The 14,504-nt window shown below is 41.6% G+C and overlaps 1 protein-coding gene across 3 annotated transcripts in view; it reads left to right on the top strand.

The window, feature by feature from the left end:
- The window catches only part of KDM3B (lysine demethylase 3B), a 53,712-nt gene that overhangs the window by 27,443 nt on the left and 11,765 nt on the right, over positions 1-14,504 (top strand). For all 3 annotated transcript variants that reach the window (XM_067005409.1, XM_067005410.1, XM_048057279.2), the window contains 5 exons: positions 1,784-1,891; positions 1,980-2,107; positions 3,238-3,517; positions 4,489-4,745; positions 6,098-6,364. In XM_067005409.1, coding sequence (XP_066861510.1) covers positions 1,784-1,891; positions 1,980-2,107; positions 3,238-3,517; positions 4,489-4,745; positions 6,098-6,364 — 1,040 coding nt within the window. The remainder of the gene's footprint in view (positions 1-1,783; positions 1,892-1,979; positions 2,108-3,237; positions 3,518-4,488; positions 4,746-6,097; positions 6,365-14,504) is intronic.

Raw genomic sequence — 14,504 nt, 5'->3', positions numbered from 1 at the left:
GGTTAGAGTTTTTATGTTAAAATTGTGACATCAATAGGCATAGGTTGTGTACTGAGGAAGACTGCTGTCTAGTTCTATCTTTTCCTCAGATAGCAAAAGAAGAATTAAATAATACTATGCCTGGTCTGAACCATCACAAGATGGACTAGTAAGCAGACACTACAGAGAACTACTTCCTGTACAAAGGAGGTTTTGGAATGTTTTCTTTTCTTGATTCCTTAACGCTTTTGTAATTCAGGAAAACTTCAGTAACTTTGATTTCTAACAAATAGAGAATGTTTTTGCAGAAGTGAGGATCAGGTGCTTTTGTGTATATTTGTATTGAGACAGCTTTGGTAGTATGGATGCTGACAGTAGCCAATCTTAATAAATGTAAATCTACTAATGACAGTTACGTGACTATATGAAGCAGACGTACAAAATACTAAAGATAGTGAGTACTGCTATCTGCTCATTATAATAAAGATTCCTGAGAGCACTGAATTATAAAAACAATGGGTTTTAAAATTAGCTAAAACTTCCCCTATTTTTGTATAAGGGAGAAATTACTGCCAGAGTACACCAGAAAAGAGCATACCAGTCTTTAAGATGTAGTTAACCAGGGTATAACGGAAATAATTGAAAGAAAGTAGAATAGGGGTTTTTTGCATTTGGCACTGTACATGTTTGGAAAAGGCATTTGGGACTGAATATGCCACTGACAGAATGTGGTATAAAGACTTTCATGATTCAATGGCAGTGGTCCTTTAACACCTTCTCCTCTCACATTATAAAATAATAAACGCGTTATCCATGCTAGGTTAAAATAAAGATGTCTTGGGCACATGGGAAGTTTGTATTTGGTGGTGTACAGAGGAGGGTCAATACAGAAAAGATTGATATTTCACAGTGCCAAATAATTGTGGTGTGTGTATTGCTTATGAACAGCTTCCTGAAAACAGTATTCTAATTATGGTTTATTAGTAAGTCCGAAATTTTGGGATGGGCCAAAATGTACAACAAAGGCATTACCTTAAACACAATTACTTGCCTTAAGAGGCTTCAGAACATTGTGATGTAGAAACAACCTGTGCAGATACCAGGTCTAAAGGACCCTGAAATGAAGTTGTATATCATAGAATCATTCAGGTTGGAAAAGGCCTGTAAGATCATCCAGTCCAATGTTTAACCTAGTACTGACAAGTCCACCAGTAATATCATCCTTTTCATCTTCTACTCCTCTTTTTACTGCATTTTTAAAGAAAGAGAATGGTGTGCAGTTTATGCAGTAATGTGTATGTAGGCACAACTTGGTTTAGAATCTGAAGTAATATATATTTGTCAGGCTGCTTTTCAATCTATTTATTTGTTACTTTTTAGCCTTATTAAGCAGATATAGTCACAAGAAGGCTTAGTTTCTTCTTCCCGAAACTGATATGCAAATACTTGTGGAAAAGTTTGGGAGATGATGACGTGAAAAGTTAGAATTGCTATACAACTTAGGAAAGTAATATGAGAACAACAGTGATCTTCAAAAATTGAGGCAAGAAGCAAACATTTTTAGGTGATAGAAAATAGTGAACTCCTAAAGATGAAGGGAAAATTAATGTGGTAGCTTTTTCTGGATGCAAAGAAGTTGCTGTATATCATGTTCTAATGATCTGTATTTATAGTTTATTTCTGAGATCCCCAGGTTAATCTCCTGCACTGTAAAGAATCTGAAGAAACAATATTGATGCATTGTATTGTAAAGTTCTAGTGACTTTTTAAAATAAATTTACTTTTTTGTGTGTCTTTATTCCAGAGACAGAGGAGATTGGTGATGAGGAAGTGTTCTCATGGCTGAAGTGTGCAAAGGGTCAGTCTCATGAACCAGAGAATCTCATGCCAACACAGATCATTCCTGGTACAGGTAATGCTTGAAACCTGGAAATTTATAGTTAAGGCCTTGTTTTTAGATTTCTTTACATGTGATATTAAAAAACGAAACTTTATTCCAGCCCTTTATAATATCGGAGACATGGTTCATGCAGCACGAGGCAAATGGGGTATTAAAGCCAATTGTCCGTGTATTAATCGGCAGAACAAGTCAGTGTTGAGACCAGCCGTCACTAATGGAATATCACAGGTATGTAATCTTGGGCTGTAATCACTTCGTTTGACACTACATTTTAAAGATCTATTAGAATGTTAGATTGTTTAGGCTAATCTACTGTGAAACACAGACTTTATTTTCTCGGTGTGTGTTAGAAGTGTCTTGGCTAAGCGAAATTAATCCAGGATGCTTTTCAGGGGTGTATGCTGTAATTGTTATTTACCAAATGGATATCACAGAATCATCTAGGTTGGAAGAGACCTCCAAGATCACCTAGTCCAACATCTGACCTAACACTAACAAGTCCTCCACTAAACCATATCACTAAGCTCTGCATCTAAACGTCTCTTAAAGACCTCCAGGGATGGTGACTCAACCACGTCCCTGGGCAGCCTGTTCCAATGCCTAACAACCCTTTCAGTAAAGAAGTTCTTCCTAATATCCAACCTAAACCTCCCCTGGCACAACTTTAGCCCATTCCCCCTGGTCCTGTCACCAGGCACGTGGGAGAACAGACCAACCCCCACCTCACTACAGCCTCCTTTAAGGTACCTGTAGAGTGCGATAAGGTCGCCCCTGAGCCTTCTCTTTTCCAGGCTGAACAATCCCAGCTCACTCAGCTGCTCCTCATAAGACTTGTTCTGCAGACCCCTCACCATCTTCATTGACCTTCTCTGGACTCGCTCGAGCACCTCGATGTCCTTCTCGTGGCGAGGGTTTGAGCTAATACTTCTTATGTATAAGTTTGAGCAGGAAGCCATTCATACTGATGCTCTATCTTAAAACAATCTAGTGTGAGTAGTTTGTGGTTTGTGTACTTTGTTACGGTTCCTGAATGTTATGCTGAATCTAGAGGAGTTTCATTACTGCTCACACAAAAATCCTCCTGTAAGAAGAAAATTTAAAAGTCTGGGCTTGCGTTAAAAAATTTGCTAAGTAGTACACGATAAAGTTCATGTCACAATGCAAGGTCTAATATACGGAGATGACAAGCTTCTGTACTCTGCTGCTACATAAGCACAAAGGAATTCTTCTGTTAGTTTGAAGCAAACAAAGAAACAAAAACACAAAAAAAACCCCAGTGCTTTAGATAAATAAAATGTTTTCAAGTCGAACTCTTCCCTTTTTTCAGCATTTAGCAGATGTTTATATCTTTGTTTTAGCTTCCGACTGTAAATGCCAGTGCATCAGTCCCTGGAAGTGAGAGCACCTTTTCCACTGGAGCAGGGACAGCAGGAGCAGGGCAGCTAGAAGTGGACAGTGTACCAAAATCTGAAGCAAATGATAGTAGGACAGAAGAACCTGCAAAAACAGAGACATTATCAACCAATAACACTGCTGAAACAAAGACTAACAGACCACTTTGTCCAGAAACAGCCCCATCATCAGCCTTACACTGGCTTGCAGACTTAGCAACACAAAAAGCGAAAGAAGAAACAAAAGGTGAGCAGAACACATGCATTCTGGGGTTGGAAATAAAAAATAAACATTAATGTGCTGCTTACTTGCTATTCCTTGTGAGAGTGTACATTCTTAAATAGAAAAGAATGTTTTTTCTTCCTTTGCCTCTGGAAGCAGATTTTTTTTTACAGGCCTTAGGAATATGGAAAACTAGGAAGATGATATTGCTAAAGATAAAAATACTGTCTTGTCACTCCCAGTTTATCTCAGTGCTGATTCTTGTGTTTATTTTCTAAGTAATAAGCAGCTGGTATCCTGATGTAAAGTGATAGTAATTAATTTCAGATGCAGATTTGTCAGTTTATGAACTATTGAAGTAAACAAAGCTGTTCAGTGTGCAATCTGAAGAGTGCATTTCCTAAGAATATAGAGATTAGAGTCTACTTGAAGAGTCAAATGAAAGCTTAGAACTTCTTTAAATACTCAGTAGACTGAGAGTGTGATTCCCATATGAAAATAATTGTTTATAATATACACCTCAGAGTTGTCAAAGGTAGCATGACTAAAACAGAATTATTCCTGTCCACATGTCTAGTAGGAACTGCTTTATATGTCCGTCTTAAATGCTCTTGAATTTTTGCAGTGCCTAGCAACTGTAATATTTTGACTGTAGTTAAAATTTGAAATACTTTATATTGAAACATTAATTCAGAATGTCTAGGAAATGTTTTTTAATTAAGCCTGCTACAAAGTTATGGCTTCTTGTACATTAAACACTGTCGGATCAGATAAACTACTGTGCTGCTCGAAACCTTAACAGCATGCTAAGAGTAAAATCTGTCTGACCTGATGTCTTTGTCATTCTCTTCAAGGTGTCCATTCACTGTTGGGGTGATAATGTACCAAAAAATTATGTCAATACTATATTTAATGCAAGAAGAACTCATTTCAGAGGACTTTGTGGTCATTTGAAATTTGTCTTTTTTTTCCTCATTTTGATATTTTTCTTGCAGAATCAGGATCACTGAGGTCAGTGCTTAATAAAGAATCCCACTCACCCTTTGGATTGGATTCCTTCAACTCCAGTACAAAGGTTTCCCCGCTAACCCCAAAGCTGTTTAATAGCCTGTTGTTGGGCCCAGTGACGTCTAGCAACAAAGCAGAAGGCTCCAGCCTCAGAGATCTGCTACACACAGGGCCAGGAAAGCTTCCTCAGGTCCCATTAGACACGGGGATTCCCTTTCCTCCAGTCTTTTCTGCAGCTTCTACGGTAAGCAATTTTGTATTCCTTCAACAATGTCTGTTATAGGAAGGAATTTCATGGCGATCTAACAATTTTAATCTAAATTTTTTTATAGTATCATATTCTCAAATGTTGAAACAAATGTAATATCTAGCCAGGCCCACCACCCTACAAAGTTGTAGAGAATTTTGATGTTCATTGTTAGTTTTTATTTTGGTTTGCTGATGTCATGGAGAAGCTATTCCTTCCCAGAGACCAAGAAAGTGAGTTATGTATAGCCTTTAAATTGTTTAACTGATGATCAGCATTCCTATAAAAGCTCACTTTAAATTTTGGATCTTTAAAAGCATTGCAAGAGCATACTCTCCAAAAAGGCAAAAACTTGTGAGCAAATCAGTTCCTTAAAAAGCTTAAATGCCTTTCAAGTATATGTAAGATTGTAAATGAATTTAAGATGTGTTTAGTATTTCTGGAGGCTTGCTTTGGAATAAAGATACTTTGTTTCTCTTTAATTTGTTTTGGAGGAAATAACCTTAAAAAAATAAAAACAACCAACAAATCAGTGGTGCTTGAAATACTTAAAAGCATTTAGTTCAAGAGAAGGGAAGGTCCCATGGGATTTATCAAGACTTAGGTCTTCCTAGAAGACTTACTCCAAAAGCCCAGGCAGATAGAATGAGGGAAGATGATGAAATGGCTTGTCTCATTGCAGATTTTTTTTCCTACATGTCAGATTTGGGGAATGGAACCTTAAAAATTGTTGTTTGCTATTAGTAGAGGGAACTGTAACTCTAAGGGAAAATATGTCACTGCTACAGGAAAGTGAATCCAAAAATACTATTTTCTCCTCTCATCACTGAGTACAAGCTACAATGTTGTGATCACGTTTTAAAGCAAGTTATTCCTGCAAGGCATGAGAGGGCCTGTCTCAGTTTGTATCTCTGTCCTCACAACTGTATGCATTTTCTTATCACCTTTAATCAGATTTGTTGTGTGCTTTATTTTTTTTTTCACGTTCTTGACCTCTGGTCTTCTTCCAGTATAAGAGATGTAGTTAAGTTGTTGCCTGTATCAACAAAAGGCATTTAAGTTGTTTCTGTTATGTTTGTTTCTGTTATGACCCCCATCACTTTCTTATTACTCACATTCCTGTTCAGGAATCCTACAATCTGCTTGTAGCAGGTTATTTTAAATTATACCATAGTAAAACAGGAGCATATCTGTTTCTGTTCTTACTGGATATATGCCTGTGTCTGTACTGATTTGTTTACTGCTGCATGTTTTTCTGATAGCAAAATGTTCGTGACTGAAAGCTGAATGAGAGCAGATAATGTCTGCTGTTGCAAGATGAAACTTACCTCTGGGTTTACATCTTCTAGGGGGCCAAAGGTAAAGCCAGCCTGCCTAACTTTTTAGACCATATCATTGCTTCTGTGGTGGAAAATAAGAAGACATCTGATGCTGCAAAACGAGCTAGTAATTTAGCTGATACGCAAAGAGATGTGAAGGAAATGGTAATGGGCTTAAATGTTCTGGATCCACACACTTCCCACTCTTGGCTTTGTGATGGTAGGCTCCTTTGTCTTCATGATCCTAGCAACAAAAACAACTGGAAGATCTTCAGGGAGTGTTGGAAACAAGGCCAGGTGGGTGATCACAAATTGCCAACCCTTACAGCTTAAAAGTATCCTGACAGTTTAATCTCTACCTTTTTTAATGTGTCCATTCAAACTTTGGCCAGTTGCTCCTGGGTGCATATGATGAACAAGGATTTCAACCGTAGCACTGTAAACAGGGGACACAGCAGCCCTGTCCACTGCATGCTGAACTGACTCAAGCACATGTGCTGTTCTCAGCTTGACAGCCTTTTGAGTTGTAGTGCGATTTGTGCTGAACCTGCTCTGCCACAGCCCATTAGTGAATCCATTATGATTCATTCCTGCATGTATCTACCCCATACTTGATGCTTTATAGCCTCAGGAAAAGGTTCATTCTTCCCAGCTGCAGCATGTACAAGAATACAGGTGCTGCATGAAACAAGTTCTGCCAGAATTTTGGGGTATAGTGATGGCAGTGACTCATCCTGAGCCTGCAGCCTGTATGAACCCAAGTATTGCTTTGGATTCAGCATCTCGTGTTGAGCACGCTACTGGATTGTCTGAGTGGTCATTGACTGATGAGGTCTTCAGTCAAGAGAGAGGACTTAGACCTGCTGCCAGCATAGCCGCTATTTCAGATTTTAGTTCGTAGTGCTGCAGTTCTTAGACTTCTCCAGAGAGTCATTAATATTGGCCTGGTCAGGCAAGCTAAAGCTTAAGAAATGGGTAAGTAACTGCTGCTACTCAGGAAGCATACCCGTAGCACTGACGGATTTTGGTGTCCATCAGTGTTCAAACTGTGTTCTTAGCATTTGGTTCCACAGCTACCTTTGACACTGTTACCTTCACTGACTACTCGGAATTGAGACCATTGGTGCTAGATTGGTATGTCCCTCATCTTCTCTTCTGGGGAAGTTCTTGTTGTCAGCTGTTCTGTTGTTATTGTTCTAATATTCTTGGAACTAACATTCCTTACTTATTTTGGGTTGCTCGCAAGACATACACGCTGCTGAGCTGTGACAGAGGAGCAGATCAGGCTTCACGTTCCTCTTTTGGAACTCAGAGTCCATTCCTGACAGTGGAAGAGTACTTCCCAGTGAACTTTAGCATGTCCCATGGGACTACACATTCTTTGCATCCACTAGGCACATGTGTAACTAGCATGTACCCATGAGAACTGCAAAGAGGCTTGTGCCACCACCAACCACAGATCAAACAGTTCCTTTTGTTGATTCCACTAGTCAGCTACTAATAAATGTTAGGGTCTACTGTGCCTCCCTTGTCTGACTAGAAATGCAGCCTGCTGCTGGTATTGCCAGCTTTCCCTCTAACTGCAGTTGTCGTCTTGTCCTCCTGGATTCTTCCCAGAGTGCACAGGGACCTCATTTTTTTTTGAACCTGTTGCATCTTTCTGAATTATGATTTCCGATTGGTTTTTTGCACTCCTGTGTTGTCAGTCATCTGCCTGTCTTGGCTAAGAGCTGTTAAATATCTGGTCAGTATGCTCTGTCAGTTTTCTCTATCTATCAGCAAATAATATTCTCCCTCTGAAGAGAATCCTAAATAATTTGGCAGCTACTGACAAAACACTTGCTCATCGGTATCTGTGCAGATTAGACTGGCTTTATCACCAGGTTCAAGATGCTGCATGCTTCCATGAGGTCCTTAATTGTTAATGAATCTTGAGATTCTCCTGATGGAGTCTAGAAATGGGATTACTGATTTTCTGTCAGATGAATGTGTATCTTCCGGTGCGCATCACCTTCTAAGCTGGTGCAGACTCTGAGGCTTTGGCCACAACGGTCACGTTTATGTACTGTTTGTGAACCTCTGTTTTAGGCTTTTCCCCCAAATGTGCTAGGGATGCTTTTTGCATGGTTTTATCGTTCCGAGGCCCCTTTCATAGCAACAGTCCTGTGCTTATTCAAGGATTCTCCAGTGATGTTGGGCTCACATGAGTTTACTGCTGAAAGGCAGAAAGCAAGCTAAGAGGAACTCTTACTCCTGCACCAGACAGAGCAGGTGACCCAGGTGTTGCTGTTTTAGCAAGGTCATTTTAAACAGAGTTTCTGAGAGCAGAGATGCTCTCAACAAACTATGTTTTGTCACAGTTCTCTTTCAACTGAATCCACAGCCCAGGTGCCCCTTTGAAAGTGAAGTCAAAGAACATGAATTCCACCCCAAAAAAATCACCTTCCCTTTTCCTGTTCTGTGGGTTGAAAAAGGCTAATTGGAAAGTCTTAAATATCCCCTGGCCCCATAAATGCACCCTAGGCACTAGATCTGAGCCATATGAAAATCTTAGCCATGGTAGCATCCCAAACTGGTAACAGAGAAAGTTATTTTTCCTTAATGTTTGGATAACAAATGGCACTCCTAGTGTCATTCAAGATGAGCAACATTTTTCAAATACTATGTCTTAGAAATTGTCAGAAGTTAAACTACGTCTTATCCCAGGTTTTACTGGAAGACCATAGGATTATTTCTTTTTGGAGCTGTTTTTCCAGAGCGTTTTGCTGTCCTGAATGCAGTTCTTGCTCAGCTGGGGATACTGTTACATGATTCTTATCCTTATAGAAACATGTTCTTTTCTGAGTTTTTATGCTAGGTGCTCTCTCTCCCTCCCACCCGCTCTCTCTCTCCAAGGTGGTGTTGGAGGTTTTTGTTTTCTCCCTGTTTTCTGAGAGCAGATCTAGCACAAAATGTATACCAAACAAGTCTACTGTCTTTTTATCTTGCAACCCTAGCAGTGTTCCTCACTAGAGAAAGAACATTTTCTTTCTTTCATGGGAAATTCTCTGCTTAATAGCTGGAAGGGTTCTACTAGGTTTTCTGTTCTTGTTATTATGTTCAAGTGGTCAAGTGAATACAGCAGGGAACAAAATATGTCATTATTTGCCTGGGCTGAAGAAGACTAGCTTATCCATCAGCTTAAAGTCTACCTGGCAGGAGTTTCCACCCATCCTGTGAAAGGTACTGTGATTTCTTCCTCATCAATGATCCTTATTTTTTTGTAGAATATGACTGAAGTCTATCCATTGCTGTAATGTTACAGTCCTTACTGTGATCGGGGAATATATTTAAATTTGGGATTAACATAATCTACTCTGTCATTTTAGGGAAGTTTGCTACTTGTCAGGGACTTACATATTGGAAATGGTAGAACGACTGCCAAGTCTTATATGTTAGACATATTACCTCAGACATTTACCCCCTGCTGCTTTTCCACATAGGCACAAACAATACTTCTGGGAAGACCTGGACAGTATCAAGAGTCAATATATGGCTCTGGGAGTACTGGTCAAACGCATGTGGGCCAGGTGGTTCTCTCAGTCTTACCAGTGAGGGAGAAGTACCTGAAGAAGGGTGGACTGATCCTGCAAGCCAACTGTTGTTTGTGCGTCTGGTTTCAACAACAGGGTTTTGGGGTTTTATTGTCATGGGAACCTTTCTGAGCATCAGGGACTTCTTGGAAGACCAGTGGGATAAAAGCATCTTTGCTAACAGGCTGGCCACCCTGATTAGGAGAGCTACAAACTAGGAATGACAAGTGAGGGAGAGGATAGCTTTGAGATACAAAAAGGAGTTAGCTGACTGGGTTGTCAAACAAGCTATGTGGGGTGATGTGAACAGGAAGGCTTTCATACTCAACAAAACAGAAATGAAAGGGGGTCCACCTCAAACCTGTTCCAAATAAGGAAATGTCTATATCACAGCATTTTGAGGAAAGCTGTCATACCATTTCTTGGAAATCAACAAGACCTTTCTGAAGTGCCTGCACACTAAATGCATGCATCGCGAGGAACAAAATAGGAAGAATTAGCATAGGGTTGCAGGGCCACAGTCTCGTTGGTATAACAGAAGTGATGGAATAACGCAACAGAGTATGGCAAGGGATAGGTACAGACTGTTCAGGAAGGACAGGAAAGAAAAGCAAGGAAGGAGTATTGCTGTTTGAGAGACCAGCTGGAATGTGTGAAACTGCATGAGAATGGATGATGAGCCAGTTGAGAGCTTACGGGTCAGGGTTAGCAGGTAGACTGGACTAACGTGAGTAACATGATGATTAGTATGTTCTCTCCACCACCTGATCAAAAGGAAGTGATGAGGCCTTCTTCAGACATTCATACCATCATCAAACAAACTGATGAAGTACAAACTAGATAGGTGGGCAGGGAGGTGGGTTTAAAACTGACTGAAGTGCCATGCTCAGAGATTCGAGATCACTAGCACGAAGTCCATCTGGAGGCCAGTCACTAGTGGTGTACCCTAAGAGGTCAGTATTGGGTTGAGTACTATTTCACAGAATCACAGAATGGGCGAGGTTGGAAGGGACCTCTGAAGATCATCTAGTCCAACCCCCCTACTGAGCAGGATCACCTAGAGCACCTTGCGCAGGATGGCATCCAGGCAGGTTTTGAATATCTCCAGAGAAGGAGACTCCACAACCTCTCTGGGCAACCTGTTCCAGTGCTCTGACACCTTCACAGTAAGGAAATGCCCCCTCATATTCAGCCGGAACTTTCTGCGCTTCAGTTTGTGCCCATTGCTTCTCATCCTGTCACTGGACACAACTGAAAAGAGTCCAGCTCTATCCTCTCAACAGCTTGCCTTCAGAAATCTATATGCATGAATGAGGTCTCCCCTCAGTCTTCTCTTTTCCAGGCTAAACAGCCCCAGTTCTTTTAGCCGGTCCTTGTATGACAGGTGCTCCAGTCCTCTGATCATCTTAGTAGCCCTCCTCTGAACTCACCTCAGTAGTTCTATGTCTCTTTTGTACTGGGGAGCCCAGAACTGGACAGAATACTCCAGTCGTGGCCTCACCAGGGCTGAGCACAGGGAGAGAGTCACCTCCCTTGACCTGCTGGCAACACTCTGCCGAATGCAGCCCAGGATACCATTGGCCTTGGCCACAAGGGCACACTGCTGACTCATGCTCAGTGTGCTGGCCACCAGCACTCCCAGGTCTCTCTCTGCAGATCTGCTCTCCAGCAGGTCACCCCCGAGCCTGTACTGGTGCTTGGGGTTATCCCTCCTTAGGTGTAGGACCCTGCACTTGCCCTTGTTGAACTTCATGAGGTTCCTCTCAGCCCAACCCTCCAGCCTGTTGAGTTCCCTCTGAAGGGTATCAGCCACTCCTCTGAGTTTCACATACTCATTAATGACCTAGACACAGGGACGGACTTCAGCAAGTTTACAGACAGTAAAAATTTGGGAGCAATGGCTGATACATGAGATGGTTGTGCTGTTATTCAGGGAGACCTGAATGCCAGAGAACTGGACCAAGAGGGATCTCCTGACTTTCAACAAGGGGAAATACAAAGTCCTGCACCCCAGGAGGAGTAACCCCATGTAGCAGTACTTGCTGTGGGCTGACCAACTGGAAAGCAGCTTTATCTAGAGGGACTTTGTTATCCTGGTGGACGACAAGCAATGCATCCTCACAACAGAGAAGGCCAATAGCAATTTTGGGCTGCATTAGGAAGAGCTTTGTCAGTGTCAAGAGAGGTGGTCCTTCCCCTTTACTCAGCACTGGTTAGGCCACACCTGGAGCAGTGTGTCCAGTTCTGTGTTCCTAAGTATGAAAGAGACATGGATTTACTGGAGCAAGTCCAGGGAAGGGTCACAAAGATGATTTAAGGGACTGAAGCATCTTTCAGGTGAGAAGAGGCTGACAAAGCTGGGAGTATTCAGGCTGGAGAAGAGAAGTTTTGTTGGAGTGTGTGGAAAATCTTATCAATGTGTATAAATACCTGATGGAAAGTAATGAAGAAGAGGGAACTAGACTCTTTTCAGTAGTGCACACTGACAGGACAAGATGCAATAGGCACAAATTAAAAAAAGGGAAGCTCAACCTGAACACAATAAACAGTTCTTCAGTGAGTGTGCACAAATACTGGAACAGGTTGCCCAGAGTCTTCATTCTTGGAGATATTCAAAGCCCAACTGGAGATGGTCCTAGGCAACCTGCCGTGGCTGACCCTGATTGAGCAGGGCAGCGGAGTTGGACTAGAAAATCTCAAGAGGTCCTTTCCAGACTCTGTGGTTTTGTGTTTTTTTTTTTTTTTTTCAGAAGTTGGCAGGACTGAAGTAACATGCCCTTTTTGTTTTCTTAACCTTCACTCTTCTGGAGTTGAGGTTTCATTGCCACCTTCTAGATCTTAAAGGCTACGTGACGATATATTTGAAAAACAAAGCAACTTGTGTTATTATTCCCCAAGGGTTTTTTCTTCTTTTTTTTTTTTTCCCCTTCATGGAGAATTTTGAATGAATAGTCATCGTCATTTAGGGAATAAAATGGATACTCATCCTGTTAGAAGCCTTCACGGAACAATCCAGCTGAAGCAGTGTTTAGTTACTGGGGTGTTTTTAAACAGTGTATCTTTACAGGTGCTTGTCTCTAACTTTTTGGATATCTTTGCCTAGAACTCTGATACTACTAGAATGTCTAGGGTCATATGTGCTCCTCGGATTGTACTTAGCTCTTTCTTCATGTAAATAAAACCAAGGTCCACCTTCAAATCATTGCTAATGTGTAAGGCACAGCTTGAAGTTGATTCAACCTTGCACAGACATGTGAAGTGTCATTTGAACATAGGTAGCAGTAAACCTAAAGTTTTTCAGGTGGCATAGTCCATGTACAGTTTCATTTTTTCCCCCTCTTCTCTCTAAGTCTTGCAGCTCTCTAGTGGTTGCAGTAAAGAGACTGAGACCCAAGTCATCGTAAACTTAAAAGTCTTTGGCCAGTGTTGGGAGGATTGTCTGGTATACCTTTTTCCTAGTATTGTTAGTTTAGGAAACGCCTTGAGCATTTATGGGGAGAGGCTACTCAAATCTTGGTTTGGAATGTGTGTATGTGGTTAGTCTAAATATCTTAAAAAATCATTTTGCAAGTAAACAGGTGCTTTTCTACCCCTTGATTTTGTACTAGAGAGTTAATGATGAACCATCATTATACATAAAGAATGAGGGAACTAGTTTAAAAAAAAATCATATCAGATATGAAAATTTCATATTAGTTTGTTTTAATATTCTCGTGCAAATCTCTAGCAATTTCTAGTGGTAGTGGCATTTGTGCTTAAACAGCAGGGGTCGTGGGACTCAAGACAATTCCACAGGTAGATTGACCTAGGATTGCCGGACCTCCACCAAGCTGTTCTCTCTCTCTTCTACAACAGGACAAGAGGAGAAAGTAAGATGTAGCAGCTTGTGGGTCAAGGATAAAGACAGGGAGATCAATTACCAGTTACAGTCACAGGCAAAACAGATGCAACTTGGGAAAAAATAATTAAATTTCTTGGCAATTAATAACAGAGTAAGGCGATGAGAAACAAAGACAAAACTAAAGCACCTTAACTGCACCCACCCGTCCTTTTTCCTAGGCTCAACTTCACTCCTTCATTCCTGCATTTTCTACCTCTTCCCCCCCACACTGAGTGGCGCAGGGTGACAGTGAATGGAGGTGGCAGACAGTTCATAACACTTGATCTCTGATGCTCCTTTTTCCTCACCCTTTTCCTGTGTACCAGTGTGGGGTCCCTCCCATGGGATGCAGTCCTTGATGAACTCCTCCAAAATGAGTTCTTCCCATGGGCTGCAGTTCTTCAAGAACTTCTCCAGCATGGGTCTTTTCCACAGGGTGCAGTCCTTAAGGAACAAACTGCTCCAGTGTGGGGGTTCCTTATAGCCATAGTTCCTTGCAACAAGTCTGTTCCTGTATGAGCTCCTCTCCATGGGGTTGCATTTCCTGCCAGGAGCTTTCCCCTGCCTGGACTCTCCATGGGCCACAGCTTCTTTCAGGCCAGATCTACTTGAATCACTGTGGGCTCATTGACAAGCTGCATTGTGGAGATCTGCTCTGCCATGGTACACTACAGGCTGCAGGGGGGCAGCCTGCTTCTACCATGGTCCCCTCCAAGGGCTGCAGGGGAATTTCTGCTCTGGTGCCTGGAGCACCTCTCGTCTTCCTTCACTGACCTTGGTGTCTTCAGGGTTGTTTCCCTCACATTTTTTTTTCTTGCTCCTTTCTCACCTCTGCATAGTGTTGTGTTTTTTTTTCTTACCCTTTCTTAAATACATTATCACAGAGGTGCCACCAGCATTGCTGATGGGCTCTGTGGTGGGCCTATCCTGGAGCTGGTCAGAACTGTCCATGTCTGGCACAGGGCAGCCCCTGGTCTCATCTCAC

This window comes from Anser cygnoides, chromosome 14 (genome assembly GCF_040182565.1).
Source record: "Anser cygnoides isolate HZ-2024a breed goose chromosome 14, Taihu_goose_T2T_genome, whole genome shotgun sequence".
NCBI classification, from domain to species: domain Eukaryota; kingdom Metazoa; phylum Chordata; class Aves; order Anseriformes; family Anatidae; genus Anser; species Anser cygnoides.
This window is presented reverse-complemented; position numbering and strand designations above follow the sequence as displayed.